Source organism: Gamsiella multidivaricata (assembly GCF_025024155.1).
Source record: "Gamsiella multidivaricata strain RSA 2152 chromosome Unknown BC939scaffold_91, whole genome shotgun sequence".
Classification (NCBI taxonomy): domain Eukaryota; kingdom Fungi; phylum Mortierellomycota; class Mortierellomycetes; order Mortierellales; family Mortierellaceae; genus Gamsiella; species Gamsiella multidivaricata.
In genome coordinates, this window is record NW_026251799.1 from 115183 (window position 1) to 132401 (window position 17219).

Genomic DNA, 17219 nt, shown 5'->3' on the forward strand with positions numbered 1-17219 from the left:
GCTGGCTGTTGAAGTCGCGGCGGGCTTCGCAGCAGTGCTGGGCTTTGTAGCTGCCGCCTTTGCGGAGGCTATAGGGAGATAACGAGAGAATCACTTGATGTTATTGTCTGGAGCTGATAAACTGAAAAAGTCGTAGGTATTCTCGAACTGTTGGTTTCTGTGCATTTTCCTTCCGCAATACCTCTTGTTGCGGCGGGCATCTCTGAATGTGATGAGAGTAAAGTAAGATGGAGAGGAGGTAGGGAAAAAGGAGGAGGATGGAGGATGCGAGTTGTCGAGTGCGAGTGTGTGTTGGTGCTCCCAGGCATAAAAAAAAAAAAAAAAAAAAAGGTACTGGCAATATCTGAGAAGTAAACAATCAAGCCACGTCCAATTGGACCCACCAGCCCTACTTTATTGGAGTGCAGAGCTGATCCCGCAAAAGCAGCAACACAACACGGGAGCGAAACTACTCGAACGCCGGAGCCGAAAGCACCTTTGCCATCCACTTGTTCATCCATTCTCAACCAACCCAAGAAAGAAGGACAGCCCGAGCTCGTCGACAAGGAACACAGCTCAAATGCAGCGCTCGCGGTCATTAGTCGGCATTTTCGCCAGGGGCACCACCACCGTCTCTGCCCGCATGGGCGTTTCTCGCCTTGCACTCGTCGTGCCTTCGGCATCCCTCCATACAGCCCGCACTCTCGCCGAGGAAAAGCGCGGCTTCCTCTCAAGGCTCAACCCATTTGCAAAGCCAGGCTCCGAGACACCAGCACAACCATCAACAGCAGCGGCAACAGACGTTGCCCAGGATTTGAACGTTGAGATTGAAGAAGAGGAAGAGGAGGAGATCCCTAGGTACACAAGAACCGGAACTGCCTTGCATATGTTATTTGAAATCGTCATGTCGTGCTGCATGCTGTCTCGATCATAGAGTACTTATATCGTTTGTTTTTCTTTAGTTGGAAGAGTGAGCGCCAGTCTTTGACGCCAGAGCAGCTGGAGGCATCAATCCGATCTGCAGCTGCACCCTTTGTTGACACTGCATCTACGCTTTACCTCAACAAGATCCGTTTGGACGATCCCATGACCAAGTTCCAGGCAAGTGTCTGAGGCCCATATCAACATGGGATGTATTCAAAAGAATCTCAAGGAAGTCATGACTAACGATCTTCCCTTTTCCATATTCTAAACGCTTCGGACCCTGCGGGATATTGGATCGAACCGCTGAAATACCGACTGAAACTCAACAACTCAACAAAATCAACAACCATTAACTTAAAACAGGTCTTGAAGGCATGTGTTGTCTCGACAGGACAGGAAATCCCCAGCAAGGACCTCGCTTCGATCCACACTCTCAAGGATATCATGTCCACGCTCCAGAGGCTCGATGAGGAGGCCAATGCTCTCCCCGAGAATCCAAACGGACATGTCGTCGCAGAATGGTTCGAGAAGAACAAGTCGTCCTTGCCCCCGAATATGATCTTCATTCCCTACCAAAAATCAAAGGGTATTAAGGCCGAGGACCGCAAGACTACCAACAAGAGGTTCTTGTAAGATAACAGGATGGCAAAAGCTGCAGTGGCATGGGGAACGTTGGGCGCAAGGACATATTATTAGACAAGTCTACATGACAGGCCGCGGAATAAATTGCATGTTTGAAAGTATTTATTTCAAAGTCTTCTTTTCCATTTGCTCCATGTGGACTCTAGCGTTCTACAAATTCGCTCATGGTGTCAAACGCCGTTATCGCACTATGTTAATGCTTTGATACATTTTCTCGGACCGAGTCAATCTGTTTCCATAGGTTCGGCCTGTTGTTGATGCTTCTTGGACCTTTGAGACGTCTTCCACGCTTGGATCTTTTCACGGAGTTCCACATCTAGAAGAAAAAACGTTCAGAGAACGACACCAAGTTAGAGCCCGTCATCGGACAAAACTCTACATTGTTCGCAATGGTGCTGTTACAACCGCAAATAGCAAAGAGTAGCGTATATTCCCACTTACTGTCAATGACATCTCCGATCTTGAGGGGCATACGGTTGAAGGGATCAGTTGTGTCTGACAACAAGTGCGACTTAATCGTACTTCGATCAATTGAGATATTGGACGTCGGAAGGAGCACAGGGTCTTCCATAAGACTGTAAAGAAGAGGATCTATTTTTTTTTGTCCCGATAAAGCAAAATGCAAAATGGTGATTATAATAGCTGCCATTTTGCTTGATCATTTGAGTGCGGTTAGTGTTGGTGCATATCGAGAACAGTTCGCTTACCCAGGAATTCCTCAGGGATTTCACCCAATTCCTCCTCATCCTCTGCTCCCTGCTGCCGGACATCCTCGACCTTCAGAACAAGCCGCTTAAGCTTCGCAATCTCATCAGCACTCTTGAGGTTGCGTCCTTCCAAGATACGACTGGCCTTGTGGAATATGCTAGCGCTGTAACTTCGGTCATCGCGGGCCAGCGCTGAAATGAATGCTGGACAGTCGAGGTTCAGATAGATAGCAACAATATCTGACAAGAGAATTCGAGGCTGGAAGCGGTACTGGTCTGGATTCTTGACCTTTTTTCAGTACAAGCAATATGTATGATAAGTTGCCATTCGATTGGTATTCTCAGGCCAACAGCGAAAAACAGTTGGTACCTTGAGGGTTGACATCTTCTCGCCGACAAGGATAACCAGATTGTAGTCTAACATGGTGGCCAGGCGATCCACAATCTCGGCTGTCAGGAAAGGTTCCTTGATCACTTCAGTCAAGTACGACAGCATGTTGACGGTCTCATTGCCCAAGGCAATGTATGATGACGCCTGGCGCTGCGCTGTCCTAAGTACACCATCGCGCTCCTGTCGGTATTGGGGCGTCTGGGCTTCCCATCTCGTCTTGTCGTCCATCTCGACCTCAATTCCACGGATCTCTCCCAACTTTGTCAGACCCTCATCCAGCAAGTATGTGGTGTCGTTCATTAACAGATTGACAAAGCGGACAAATGACTCGGATTTCCTGTCAGCCAAGAAGACAGGAGAGCCAGAGTATGTTAGCGTCAGCGAATATTCATTACATGTAGTTTAACATTGATGATGAATGATGATACGTACTGGCTCTCTGCCTTAACCATGTTACGATGGATTGGGTTTTTCCAGACAAACTTGAGAATCTGTGAGATGTTATATCGGATGTTGAACTTGTCATAGAACTGGGAACTGCGACCAGTATTCTCAACCTCGACATAAAAGTTCATGATGGCAGGAATAAGGCACTGTAGAGCAACAGGGTGCGTGTTCAGCTTGATGCCCAGTGTATCATCGTTTCTCTGCCCGCGGTAAGGAAGGGTCATATAGAACAATATCTATTGGATGACACAAAAACTTTCATTAGAAGTCGAAGATGGTATAAACGCAATGAAATCATGTCGATATCAAGGAGTTATGGTATTACCTCGGCCAGCTTTGCTTTCAGATATGGGTTCTTGATATATCCAGGGGTGATCAAGAACACCATTGTGAAGGTGATCAGCTCATCCAACGTCGAGGAGCCAATCGTCTCGGGGGAATGGCGTAACACAAAGAGGAAGTACTCGACAATGTCCTCGACAATATATTCAGGCAGGATCGCAAAATCGGCTGCAGGTTTCTCTGGAAGAGGTAACTTAATCGGATTGCGCGGATAGGCATGGGCAGGATCGACTATCCTCAGCAGCCAGGCCATCACAAGGTTATAGAACTGGAAAGAGTGGCTCAAGATGAGCGGATCCATGATTTGAGATTCCAATGACAGACGGAATGTCAGCATCTTCTCTAGCTGAGTCTCATAACGCTTGACCAAAAGTGCATTCTCCGGTGAAATCTGTCCTGAACTCTCTTGCTCCTTGAGGCGATCGTACTGATCCCTGACCTCGTAAAAGTCCTTCATGAAGCGTTTGTAATCCACATACATCCTGGAAATACCAATATGGTGGAAACCCAACGTAAGAAAAAAAATATCCGTGATAAAGTTGGTGGTTTCTAGTGCGGCATTGGCCGAGTATTCTTCAACCAACTCCTTTGACGCACATATCCTCGTCTCCTTAGTAACGTCGATCTTTGATTTTCCTTTGAAAAACGTATGCGAGATCTTGTCAACCTTGGAGTGGCTGCTGTCCATGAAGGGGTCACAAAACTGCATTAAGACTTCCGTGATGTTGTAGATGAAGCCGTCTCCTGAAACGGTTGCCCTGTCGACTTGCATCTGTGCACGACGCTCGTTCTTGCCCAAAACAGAATAGAGATAATTCAGCATCTTCTCCTTTGCCTCTGGTTCTGACCTGATGATGCCGTTCACAATTTGAAAGAGAAGGGTGTGTATGCCACGCACTGTTCCTCGAATAGAAGCAAAGGCGCCAGCTGAATCTGCCTTGTTCCTCTTCAACCCTGTTCCAAATAGCTCCGCAACCGATGGCTAGTTATTGAGAGATGCATAATGATCAGTTGGGATACATATCAAAATAGAGCTAGGCACCAGTGTTGACGCTGATAGAGGCCAATTTACATCATCTGAACAGAATCCGGAAGTCTTGAAGAACGGGCCGAGAGCAGATACGATTTCAATCTGACGAGCGGTTGCATTGGCCGGGTTCCATGTGGCGATATGAGGGATGACGGCAGCGATGGCTGGTACCTCAATCAACATAAGAAGGGCGCGAAATGGCGTCCTCCAGTCTGTCAAAATAGTGGCAGCTCTTGCACGCGCCGCGATTCCTGTTACTAAAGGCTGAATGATGTTTTCCAGGCCGTCATCCTTAAAACGAACCGAAAGATCCTTCAAAAACTCGGTTGGGACGCTACTAGGTGTATCCTGATCTGCAAAAAGTCTTTCCACCAACTGAGATGCTCCTAATTGCATTGTACTGTAGTTGAAATAGTATAAGTGCTAGTAGAATCAGGATTTGAATAAAGAGAGCTGTAAGACCTGTTTGGAGATAAAGTATGACAGCGCAAAAAATACCTTTGGATCTGAGGAAACATGTCTGGCATTTGGAGAACAAGGCCAGCATAGGAAACAAGCAGGCTTTTTGAAGCGTTCAGTGATCGGACTCGCTCTTCAATGACATTAGCGGGAAGGGTCTATTAATAAAAATTGCTTCGCGTTAAACAGCGGCGCATCTGATAAGCGCTGGGAGCGATGTTTACAATGCACACAACAAGGTTAAATGTGACACGATATACATACTTTTGCTCGCGATGTCTGCAGCTTGACGGTTTCCAAGCGCTTCCAGCAATCTAGCAGATAGTCGAACAGAGAAAATTGGAGTTGTCCGCGTCCCAAGAGATGCGCGTTGGATTCTTCGTTCGGATCGACCGACATGCGCTCAACGAGTACACGATCTAAAGACGCTTGGCTAATAGCCAATGGTTCTAATTGCATTGTTTCGGCGAACACTGTAGTTAGCATTCACGCGCAGATTTTTAAGCATTTACAGCTCCAATGTCTTGAAGCTACACAAGTACCTTTCTCTTCCTTTAACTCTTGTGCAAGACTGGATAAGAAAAGCATGGGAGCAGGTGCGTTCTCGTTCTACGAAGCGTGAAGGAAAGGCGCGGTTAGTCGCCTATGGATCCAATGCGAAAGCTTCATCAGAGGGTGATGACAGATATGCTACATACCAAGGAGACAAGAAGAATGCGGGAAAGTGCCTCATTCTGCCATGCTTCAAATGTCAATGCTGGCTGCTTGGGTGTGGAGGAGCTCGCGGCCTAAAATGGAACAAGGAGTGGTGTGTTCAGTACTTCAAAATGGAGGTGAATCGGGTGTTCACCGTCAATTCACCCGATGTTACGTACGTTTGGCGAGGCTGGTGCCGCCTTGGTGATATTTATAAGTTTCACTGGCGTTTCCGGACGCGGTGCAGCAACAGGCGGAGTGGAGGACGAGTTCGAAGTAGGTTTAGGGGACGAAGTCGAGGCGGCCGTCGAAGCTGTTGGCTTCTGGGCCTCCTGTGTCTGTTGAGTGTCATAGGCGCCCTGTAGTTTTTCCAGACGTTTCAGACGGATCTAGAAGGATCATTATGCAGCGTTAGGCCTCTGGAATTGAGGGTTGTATCGATTTCAGGCATGTTTGGTCAAGGGCTCCAACATTCCGGTTTAATGCATATCCTTACTCGCTCTCTTTCCTCTTGCGTCAGGGGGACATCGTTCGTCGCGTCTTGCATGCTGAGAGATGGCGACTTTTTTTACAGCTTGAGAACGGTTGCTAGTCAACTGCTGTGGTTCAAAGTAGTAGATGTATTGCTGGTGTACTGCGGCGCAAAGGATGGTTCGACGAGCAGAAGGAGCGAGGGAGAAGGAGCGGAATGAATGACAAAGGGTGCGTCTGGGGCACTTGCGCGGTTTCTGGATGGCAGTCACATGGCCTCTGGTTCTGTGAAATAAGACACGCCACCAAAAAGAAAAAAAAAAGGAAAGGAAATGTGGGGAGAACACTTAAAAAGATGTCTTCAAAGTATGGGGAGGAGCGAGAGCCTTTCAGGCACAAAAAGATGGCGCGAGCAATATGAACAATGAGCAGAGCTAGCTGCATCGGCAGGTTGGAAAAAACTGGAGCTGTCCCTCTCCTCCAGCAAGCAATGGATAGATGTCAATTGGCCCATACTTTTCCGCGGAATACATCCAGCTGTCGCGAAGAATGAGGCTGGTTTGTAAATTATAGAGAAACAGTTGCCGCCCAATAAAGCGTCGAAACGGGCAGCTCGAGTTGAATGACCCACGGATAGCATCTTTTCAATTGAAATATAAAACTATATTATTATTATCGCGAACAGAACAGAACGGAGAACAGTGCTCACTGCTGTTCATCATCATCGTTTCTCCCACATCTCTCATTCTCTTCCCCTCTCTTCCCTCTTATCCTCCTCCACACCGCCTTCATCCTCCTTTTCCCTTCCTTCCCTTGACGTCTCTTATTATCCCGCCATCGCCGCCATCACCACTACCGCCACCGCTCTCATCTACACATCATCCGCGCCGCACATCATCATCTTCAGACAATACGCATACCACTAGCAAGTGCTTCGAACACCTGCAGCTGTCTAGCAATCGAACATCCTCCACTCTGCTAGTTTTCCTCTCCAGCTCCACCATCTCTCACCCTACTGTCATCAGGTACGGCTTGCAACAAAGGACAGCTCATCAGCATCGACAGCAGATCGTCAGGTTGGAGATACAATCTGCGACTTCAACTCGACGGTTCTATATTCATCCTCTCTATCTCTCCTCATCTTTCAATCTCACTTGGCTGCAATCACTCTTGGGGTGTCTCCTTGATGTCAATCATGCCCGTCCGAGGGCTCATGAGGGAAGAGACGGAGCCAGTGCTCATTCGTCTGCCTTGAGTCTGTTTGTGGTTGTCTAATTCTTAGAAACGTGATAGCATACTTCACGGCGGTGCTGTTACCCTGCTTACTGTCTTCCTCTTCCTCTTCTGTCGCACCTGTCCCTAGTGTGCACTTCCCTCCATCCTCACCAATTGTTCTTTCTCCTCTGGTTACGTAGCCGTTCTTGACACTGATTTTTCCTATCCATCATTCTCCATATCCAGTTTCCCCTCCTTTTAGCGGTCCGCCTCCGCTTCCGCCCTGATGTCTCAAAGTACACGGTCGGACCACTCGCTGTCCCAAGGACAGACGCCAGACCAAAGCGCTGAGGCTGCGTTTCAGCAGGTCACGACGGAGCGCAACTCTCTGCGGTCCCAGAACGACCAGCTCTGGAAGATTATCGAGAAGCAGCGTATCATCATCCAGAATCTGCAAAAGGATATCGCCAAAGTCACCGCCGAACGCGATCTTCTTCGACACCTCGCCGCCGAAAACGAAAATTTCAAGAACAACGGAATTCACCTCACGACTCTTGCCCAGGTCAATGACCACCAGCAGCAATCAAAACGCGCTCTGGGAAAAAAGGCGCATGAAAACGACTCCACATCATCTGCTGCTTCAGAGCCCACGACAGATGCCAATGAAGGCAAGGACACCAAGCTGGCCTCGGTGTCCTCTTCCTCATCAGCGTCAGCCGCAGACTCGCGTCCGTCTCAGCAGGAGCAGCCCTCTCTTCATTACCAAAAGTCCGGACAAGATGTGCACACATCCAAAGCGACCCAGCAGACACCAGCCGTTCCATTGTCACCTTCTTCGAATTGTGACGGCGACTCCAACTACGACGATGGAAAGGATAGTCAGACGGAAGAGGGTAGTCCTTCCATCTCGCAGGAGGACGAGGTGGGATCTCAGTCGAGTTTTGACCCTGAAATCCAGGTCGCCACTGTTGGCAGTCGTGTCCAGCAGCAAGCACCCTCAACTTCACCCACTGTTACTCTCGAGCGAGATGGGCGCGCAATCCCTGCGCGTTCTAATTCTGTGCCATCTCAGACAGGTAAGGTTCATGTACAATATTTGTCTGTACCACAACACATGTTCGTGGCCCTCATTGCCCTGGAAATGGCTAATCCACCGGCCAGAAGGCGTTGTAAAGGCTGGCTGGTCTGAGCGGTATCGCACAAAGTCGTTCAAAGAAAGAGAAAAATGAGGAGAAGAAACGGGCCGAACTAAGCCGACAGGGGACACGCCAATAGACCCTAGCAGGGTATTAGTATGATTATCTAATCTGTTGATTTTCTTACATGTCCGTCGTACAATAGGGCAAATTCCATCTCCAACGGTTTCGGGGAGCCCAACCACTGCTCGAAATATTTCAGGCAATTTGTCCCTTGGGCCCCTTGCATCGAACATGCCACTTCCGCCGCCCCGATCACCCAGAAGAGAGCGCAGAGATGTTGGTGACAACGCCTCCTCGCCTCCAGCATCGGACAACGAGGATGAAACCTATCAAGCATCGCAGGGACAGCGCAGAAAGGGTCCAGCCGCCAAGTACGCCGCGGAACAGCCCTCGCCTCTTTCACAAGGGGCCATGCAGCCAGGATTGCAGGAGCAGGACTCGCAAGTTATGTCGGCCTCCAAGATCTCGATGCGCTCGACCAATACATACGAACCGTCAGCCGATTATGACCCAGCGCAGCCACCCAAATCCCCTTACTATTCTACAGCTACTCGCAAAACAATCTCAGCGCAGATCCCGACCATTCCAACAGCAATGATCTCTCAGGCACAGGGAGCACAGGACTCAAGCAGCCCAGTTCTTTCAATGGGCATGAACACATCATCAACCCCCGCTTCCCCGATTGCTGCCATCATTGACCAAGATGCCGAAAAGTTTAGAGTATACATGAGCAAATTGGGCAACCCCAATCGCAGAAATGTTTCCGCTCCTATTAGCATTGGAGGCGATTCACAAGGTCACGCAGCTGCATTGGGCCAGGCTGTTGCCATGGAGACCATTCAGAACCAGATTGAGATCCAGAGCCAGCTCTTGGGACAGCTGCAAGGTATGAGATAGTCGTGAATGATGCGTGCGTGCAAGTACGGGTGTGCTTTGCACATGTTTGCTGGCGAGCAAAAACATCTAACCCATTTCTATTATGCGATTGCGAATAGGTCATAGCGGAAGAGTGGTCATGAATCCTGTGCATGGAGGAGTCAATCGCTCCAATGTTTCTGCTCCCATCAACATCCATGAACCACAAGCGCCAACCAGTGATAGCATTGACTTCGGTCGCGTGTCCACCGACGGCTATGAGCACAGCTCGCTTGCGGATACCATGGAGAACAACAGCAGTCAGCTTTCGCTCCCATCTGACCTGCGAAGCAAAAAGCGTGAGTCCACGCTGCAAACATTCGATGATTATCCAAAGATTACCATACGGACGACATCCCGTGAGCGAGATGACGATGATTCGACCAGCGGACATGGGGCACCCATTCCTCCCAAACGATACGACTCTCAGCAGTATACCGATCCATCGCAGAACAGCGATATCAGCCGAGGTCGTGTAGCTTCACCCACACCATCAGCCAATTCATCCCTAACGAACACCCTCACAAATGTGCCATCACCAACGAGTCACTCTCGTTCTGTACCAACAATTCACCAACAGGCATTCAGCATGTTTGCAGACAGTCTGGAGTTTGTATCGGTTCTTGTCGTAGGCAGCAGTATCAGTACGAACGACAAAGGGCGAGAGCAGCTGACCTTCTTAATATCCCTCGGCCAAGAAGTTCAAGGGGAGGATGAAGACAAGATGTTTCCGCACAAAGAAGAGGACGAGCTTTGGCGAGTGGAGAAACAATACGCTGATTTTGTAAACTTGGACTCCAAGGTATGCGACGCCAGCCTTAAGCATTGTATTTGCTGAGAGTGCAAGTAGACCTGAAATTCACCTTTTTTCTTCTGCCATCACAGCTTCGGATCACTCAAACGAGAAACATTGTTAACTCGCTGCCAAAGCTGCCCGACAAGAGTCTTTTCAGCACCCATGCGCCGTCCAAGGTGGACGCACGCAAGGTGGCGCTCGAGCAGTATTTGCAGCAACTAACATCTCTCCGCATCAAGGACACACGTGATCTTTGCGAGTTCCTCAGCACCAATGTGGTTGAGCGCGAAAAGCGACATGAGGGCAAGGGTCCTGGCTGGAAGGAGGGCTACCTTACCAAGCGTGGCAAAAACTTTGGTGGATGGAAGACCCGGTACTTTATGCTCCGCGGACCCGTCTTGGAGTATTTTGATAGTGTAAGCGGACCTGTTTTTTCAGATGTTCCAATCGTCATGGAAGTCATACTCGACAAGCTAACTCAATTCGCGCATATCTCTTTGTACGAGCAGAAGGATGGCCATCACCTGGGATCTATTGCTTTAATCAATGCCCAGATCGGTCGCCAGCAATCACAGGACAAGTCTCAGGATGGTTCTGGAGACGCCAATAAGGATGGTGTGGTGGATCCCAACTCTTATAGACACGCTTTCCTCATTTTGGAGCCTAAAAAGGGACAGACCGTGATGGATGCCAAGAAGAATCCTAACAGCGTTATCCGCCATGTCCTCTGCGCAGAGACTGATCAGGAACGAGACGGCTGGATTGACGCATTAATGCTCTATGTGGGCAAGGACCCCGCGGAAACCCCTGAGGCAAGTGAACGAGAGAAGTCTAGTCGGAAGATACCAGAAATCCAGAAGCTGGGCGCCACACCCATCAAAGACCTGCAATCTGTGAAGGGCAACGAAAAATTGTTGCTGAACCAAGAGGCATACGAGAGGCAGCAGCGCTCGATCCCCACGTCTCAGTCAAATCCCCAATTGCTCAGTCAAGGCCGAAGCGGAGGCATGCCCCAGTCGCCGACGATGCAGGTCGCCAACCTGGACGAATGGCATTCTGCAGAACGACAATCGAATGAGGGCCCATACTCGCCCAGCGGAAAAGGCAATAACCCTCCGCCACAACTCCCGAGGAACCCATCTTCTCAATCTCTCCCACAAGAAGATGTAATTTACGAGTTTATATCATACTTTGATAATGTAGCATGTTGCATGACAGATGATTAACTTCCTTTCTGTCACATTTTAGACAAATTATCGTCCCTCGCCAGATAGCCAGGTAGCGTCGCCATTGCTGGCGACCGACACAGCAGAGAAGAAGCAAAAGTCGAGGATGACATTCTGGCCGAAGAAGGCAGTGAAAGAAGAGCCCCCACAGGTACCTTCCGCCGTCGGTCAGCAAGGCGCTCAACAATCTTCAGGGTCTCCACCACTACCACAAGATTCATCAAGACTGGGAAATTTTCTCCGCAAGGGTAATAGCGGTGGAGGTACCAATAATAACAGTAACTCAAACATGCCATCGCTGGCCCAAGCTGCAGGAGCAGGTTCTCCAGCCCCTCTAGCGCCGGCCCGCCAGGTCTTTGGAGTCAGTCTTGAACAGGCGATTGAGCAAGCACAGGTACAGCAAGGACACGAACTCCCAGCGGTGGTTTACCGTTGCATTGAGTACTTGAACGCGCACAAGGCCAAATTCGAGGAGGGCATCTATCGTCTGAATGGATCAGCTGCTATGATCAAGAGTCTCAAGGAACGCTTTAACCAGGAAGGCGATGTGCCTCTATTACAGGAAGATGAATATTATGACATTCATGCCGTCGCTGGATTGCTGAAGCTGTTCCTTCGAGACTTGCCTTCGTCTGTGCTGACACGGGAACTGCACAAGGACTTTCTTCAGGTCATTGGTATGTTCTTTCTGATTCGCCAAGTAAATCTGCACAGAACAGCGGACAGTGAGGAGTGGACGTGGTTCACTAAAATTTTCATTTTTATTTGTGTCTTGTACATTAGAATTGGCAAATCGAGCGGATCGTGTGGACGAACTGACGCGCCTGGTGGCCACCCTTCCTGAGGCCAATTACACACTCTTGCGCGCGCTGACTGCGCATCTTATCGAGATTGTCGATAATGCGGACGTGAACAAGATGACTGCACGGAACGTCGGGATCGTGTTTTCACCGACACTGGGCATTCCTGCAGGCGTGTTTGCGCTACTGATGTCGGACTTTGACCAGATCTTCCATACGGATGATGGACGAATCATGCCCTTGGAGAACAGTGATCAGCAGGAGCTTATCCAACAACAACAGCACGACCAACAACAACAGCAGCAAATTGCAGGGGCACCTGCACCTGTAGAAACAGGCATGGATCCGAGTGCCATGCAAGCTTGAGAGACGGATGACTTTATATATCTTTAATTCGTTTACCTATTCCATCTCAAGCATTCCATCATGTTTCATACATCTGCTCCCTCATTTTTATCTATTGTCCTTAATAAACCTCCTCTGACAAAATGGGATTTTCTGCTGCCATGTAGTATGTAAAGTACAGCAAGCTCAACAAAGATATGAGAATTTAAGCTACTTCCTTGGCACAGTTAATAAGACGGCGCCTTGATACTGCTGATGTCACGTTGTCGGCGCCACTTTGCCCTTGCGCTGTTAAAATCATCCAGATATAATCACTAATCGTATTAGCTTTTTTTTTTTTTGATTGGCAGCTGGGTCAGATAGACTAGATCTAACCGAGCTATCTTGCTCTCGGAACCAGAGGACGCCAGCGCTGCTTGTCACTACACAAGAACGTTGAGCAAATGGCCCGTCGTGGTTGAAAATGTAGCGTTGTCTAAAACAAAACGCCATTGTCTTCGAAACGCAGCGCTGTCTAAAACAAAGCGCCGACATTTCAGTTGTGGGGGTGTTTGTCATCAAGAGCCCCAATGCCGTTTACAACAAAGCTTTGACGTCCTCTCCTCGCCAACGTCGTCTACAACAAAACGATAGCGGATTTTTTTTTTTTTCCGCACAAAGTCCCTTACGTCACCCACTTTCCGGGTACTTGTCTGCCGTGTAGCCGCGGCGTGGTCAGACTCTAAGCTAACATGGCGTGGCCTTGTCATTGCCCAGGGTGCACGAGCGTGGACGTGGTCTGCCGTTGCTACCCTTTCAGAATGCATGTGTGTGCGCGTATATATGTGTGCGTGCGTGTGTGTGGTTGAAATGTATGTGCGAAGTGGAGTGGTGTGCGAGAAATAAAGTGGATAGGCGTAAAGATCGAGAAGGAAATAGTGGGGACGTCGTCACTTACATTGCTTTGACGTGATTGTTTACGTGTTTGCTCTCTTGCTTGCTATCGTCGATGAGCCTTAAAGACAATTGTGTGCAAAGGAAAGACGAATAACAAAGCGAAGATAAGACGATGAAAACGGAAAGAAAAAGGCAGAGCTAAAGCTGACCCCCATATGCTCCAGACAGCCTCTATGTCCGCTGGCGATCTGAAGATGCCTTGGGAATAGAGCTGTTCATCATGTCAAGGAAGGAATGAAGTTTCGCAAGAATAAATATAAATGCGCCTTGGCTGGCTATCAAGCGTTGGTCAGATAGTCTGCACTTAATAGCGACTCAAAGGAGGCGTATAGCACAAGCCAGTTTTTACCAAATACGGTGGGCAACTGCAAGACAACCTCATGTTTTCACTTATCTCGAGATCTCATTCGCGTCAGGGGAACGTCTGAGCACCAACCGACTGCCATAGGTCTGCAGCCCTTGAATGGCTGTCTCCTGAATTGTTGGCAAACGGTTTAATGGGCCATAATTAACACTTTTGTTGTTCTATTCCAGCCTCTGAGGAGCTCTCAATCGCCAACGTCAAGTTCACGACGTTCGACTTAGGTGGACATCAACAAGGTAAAGTAGATCGATCATATCTCCAGCATAACAGCTTTCATCTTGCGGATGATCTTTCTTTGGCAATACGAGTCTGACATTCTTCAACCTTGTTCCTATTTCCGTAACTCGTCGTATTTGCAAAGATTACTTTGCCGAGGCCAACGGCATTGTCTTTTTGATCGATACCCAGGATCAAGCGCACTTCGCAGAGTCTAAAGCTGAGTTGGATGTAAGGACTATTTTGCCTCTTCAAAAACTGTTTGTTTACGCGCCAAAGTCGATGTAATACTGGAAACTAACCCTGGCTTCTTGATGCTAACTTGCTGAAATATAGGCCCTCCTCGCCATTCAGCAGTTGGAGCGCATCCCGTTTTCGATTCTTGGAAACAAGATCGATGCCCCTGGCGCAGTCTCTGAGGAGGAGCTCCGCTCTCAACTCGGATTGATTCAGACCACTGGCAAGGGCAAGGTCCCACTGAAGGACATGCGCCCCATTGAAGTCGTTATGTGCTCGGTCGTCATGAAGCAGGGATACGGCGATGGTATGCTTGCTTCGCTTGAGCGCGAATTATCATTTATCTTATCTCGATTATACTAACTGATTCCGCCTTTATGTATCACTAGGTTTCCTCTGGATGTCCCAGTACATCTAAGTGATGGTCATATCAACATATCTGATGTCGTCCGAAATATGTAGCTGAATTGAACAGAGCCATTTTTTTGTCATCTAGCTGGATTCTATCTTCGCCGCTACCTTCATAGCCTTTCCGTTCTCTCTTTCAGCTCTATAATACATTCATTTTTTATGATATATAATCTCCTGTTGAGTTTACCTACGCGTATGGGTTTAAAGAGTATAAATATGACGCAAAAATTACAAAAGACCTCAATGAGAGCGTGTTTATTAATACCAGCAGTAACTGCGGACATCGAGACGCATGGATAGAAAACGCCTTGAACAGGGCACATGCAGGAAGGCGTGTCTGAGGAGCTAGTTTGTAGTGCTGTTGTATGGGCCAGGTTTACCGTACGTCCCCGAAACGGTATAAGAAAGTCATTGAAACAGTAACGAGCTACGGAAACGGGCTGCAATTTGCTAAAACAAGCAAGGCTGCTGATCTCCGTTGTGTCACACACATCTTCATTCATTGACATGAACATTTATTTCAAGGTCTGCATAAATAATGATCTTATTTCGCAAAGTCTCCTTCCATAGCCATGGCCTCACTGCATGGCTCCGACCACTTCAAAGGTACGTACGATTCTGCGGCAAGAATGAAGCTGGGAGTAGGACAATGGCAACCTTTGTGGATGACGGGGTTCTCGTCTCTCCTGGCCAGGCTTTTGAGTCAAACCTTGAGAATGGACATGCACATGTGCTGAGAGTATCGTGATGTGTGATGTGAATCCTCTTCCAAAGATGTTAATCCCACGCTGTCTTCACTCTCTCCATAATAGTAAGAGAGCAATGCGGCCAGGGACGAGTTCTTATTCTTCTTGTGACCTTGTATGGAGCTCTTTTATCGCGAATAGATGAGAATGTTGCACAGGCGCTTTGATTGTAAGACCAATGCATTACCATTGAGGCTGTGCACCACGCGGGCCATATATAAGTGTTGATCAATATGTCCCTTCAATGCAGTGCGAGCATCAAGTGCAACCCCACTATGCTGCTGACAAAGGCTTTTCTTGCTATTGCACATTTTCTTCGTTTAGTTCAATCTCCACTCTTTATTTTATTTTCACATTGACTTTTGTTGATTCTAAGGTAAGGGGTTCGAAGCGATTCATACAAAGGAAAGTGGTTGGCTTGCCATCAGTCAGTCCTACTTGGGAAAGTAAAGGCTGTGCAGGGTACACCGCGGGCAGGTTGCAAACCATGGTACCCCAGAAAAAACCACAAGGGAAAAAAAGTTCGGCTTTTGACCTTCTTATTTTTTGGGGGGTGGGGAATTGTATTTTTCTTGTTCTTGTTCTTTTTTCTTTTTTTCTTTTCTTTTTTTCTTTTCTTTTTTTCTTTTTTTCTTTTTTCTTTTTTCTTTTTTTTAGAGAGGTGTAATAAAGCAAGAGCAGAAGCAAGAGCAGAAGCCGAGGCCTAAGCAAATGCCAGAGTCAGAGCAGTGATAGATGCGCAAGTCCAAGCAAAAGCAAAAGCAATAGCAAAGGCAGATGGAGAAGCAAAAGCAGATGTCGAAGCCAAAGCAAAAGCAACGCCGGAGCAGAAGCAAAAGCAAAAGTCCAAACAAAAGCAAAAGCGAAAACAAAAGCCAGAGCACAAGCAAGAGCAAAAGCGGAAGCTTAGGCAAATGCCAGAGTCGGAGCAGTGATAGATGCAAAAGTCCAAGCAAAAGCAAAAGCAAAAGCAAAAGCAAAAGTAAACAAAGGAAGAGAAGGGGAGAGAGAGAGAAAGCTAGAAGCAATAGAGACAAGGGAGCGCTGGGTGAGTGAGTGGGTGAGAGAGATACGAGAAGTGCAGGTGAACGAGACTGAGGTGAACAAGAGTGGAGAGAGCAGTGGGAGAGAGCAGTGGGAAAGAGCAGTGGGAGAGAGCAGTGGGAAAGAGCAGTGGGAGAGAGCAGTGGGAAAGAAGGGCAAGAGACAGCAGAAGTGAAGGACTGAGAGTGAAAGTGGGAGTAGCTGGAGCAGGGGTAAAGGTGGAAGAGGAGGAGGAGGAGGAGGAGGAGGAGGAGGAGGAGGAGGAGGAGGAAGAAGAGCTTACCTTGAAGACCAGGAAGAAGACCGGGGAGAAGATGAGGAAGAAAAGAGAGAAGAGAGAAGAGAGAAGGGAGAGAAAAAGAGGAGGGCTTCATATTCGGTCCTCGATAGACACTCCCTCCTCCACGACAGACGGCACACGTCATCGCTGCTGTCTGCAGCGAAGAGAGTGTCTTCGAGCAGCCTCCTATCGGTATAGTCTTTTCGGGACTTTCACATGAAAGAAAAAGAGATAGTGGGCGATAGACAGCACGGAGACAGTGGACAGAGAGACAAGCAAGGAAATGATGGTGGCAAAACCGGTGACCTATCGGGACATGAAATACACTTTGGTGGTAAGATAGCCTGGTCTTGACAGCAAAGGAGCAAAGAGAGGGAGAGAGGGAGAGAGGGAGCGAGGAG

The 17219-nt window shown here is 48.3% G+C and overlaps 4 protein-coding genes across 4 annotated transcripts; 2 read left to right on the top strand and 2 right to left on the bottom strand.

Moving 5' to 3' along the window:
- Positions 1–427: 427 nt before the first annotated feature.
- Positions 428–1636, top strand: BC939DRAFT_465714 (uncharacterized protein). Its single transcript, XM_051557546.1, has 3 exons — positions 428–837; positions 942–1080; positions 1267–1636. The coding sequence occupies exons 1-3, from the start codon at positions 560–562 to the stop codon at positions 1534–1536; spliced, it is 687 nt and encodes a 228-aa protein (XP_051407622.1). The 5' UTR covers positions 428–559; the 3' UTR covers positions 1537–1636.
- On the bottom strand, positions 1620–4980 carry BC939DRAFT_523650 (ubiquitin elongating factor core-domain-containing protein; the record flags this gene model as incomplete). The annotated part of the gene is made up of 8 exons (XM_051561244.1): positions 1620–1861; positions 1987–2136; positions 2253–2541; positions 2623–2980; positions 3076–3326; positions 3416–4414; positions 4505–4862; positions 4961–4980. The coding sequence occupies 8 exons, from the start codon at positions 4978–4980 to the stop codon at positions 1770–1772; spliced, it is 2517 nt and encodes an 838-aa protein (XP_051407623.1). The 3' UTR covers positions 1620–1769.
- Positions 4981–5128: 148 nt separating this feature from the next.
- BC939DRAFT_328227 (uncharacterized protein) lies at positions 5129–5767 on the bottom strand. Its single transcript, XM_051551569.1, has 3 exons — positions 5620–5767; positions 5464–5530; positions 5129–5370 (listed from the first exon to the last, which is right to left on the bottom strand). Exons 2-3 carry the CDS (start codon positions 5507–5509, stop codon positions 5162–5164), a joined length of 255 nt encoding a protein of 84 aa, XP_051407624.1. The 5' UTR covers positions 5510–5530; positions 5620–5767; the 3' UTR covers positions 5129–5161.
- A 1822-nt stretch (positions 5768–7589) lies between these two features.
- Positions 7590–14755, top strand: BC939DRAFT_507349 (uncharacterized protein; the record flags this gene model as incomplete). The annotated part of the gene is made up of 11 exons (XM_051560876.1): positions 7590–8379; positions 8645–9388; positions 9498–10219; positions 10303–10629; positions 10720–11379; positions 11462–12116; positions 12223–12588; positions 14055–14120; positions 14246–14331; positions 14437–14644; positions 14727–14755. The coding sequence occupies 11 exons, from the start codon at positions 7590–7592 to the stop codon at positions 14753–14755; spliced, it is 4653 nt and encodes a 1550-aa protein (XP_051407625.1).
- Between the last annotated feature and the right edge of the window lie 2464 nt (positions 14756–17219).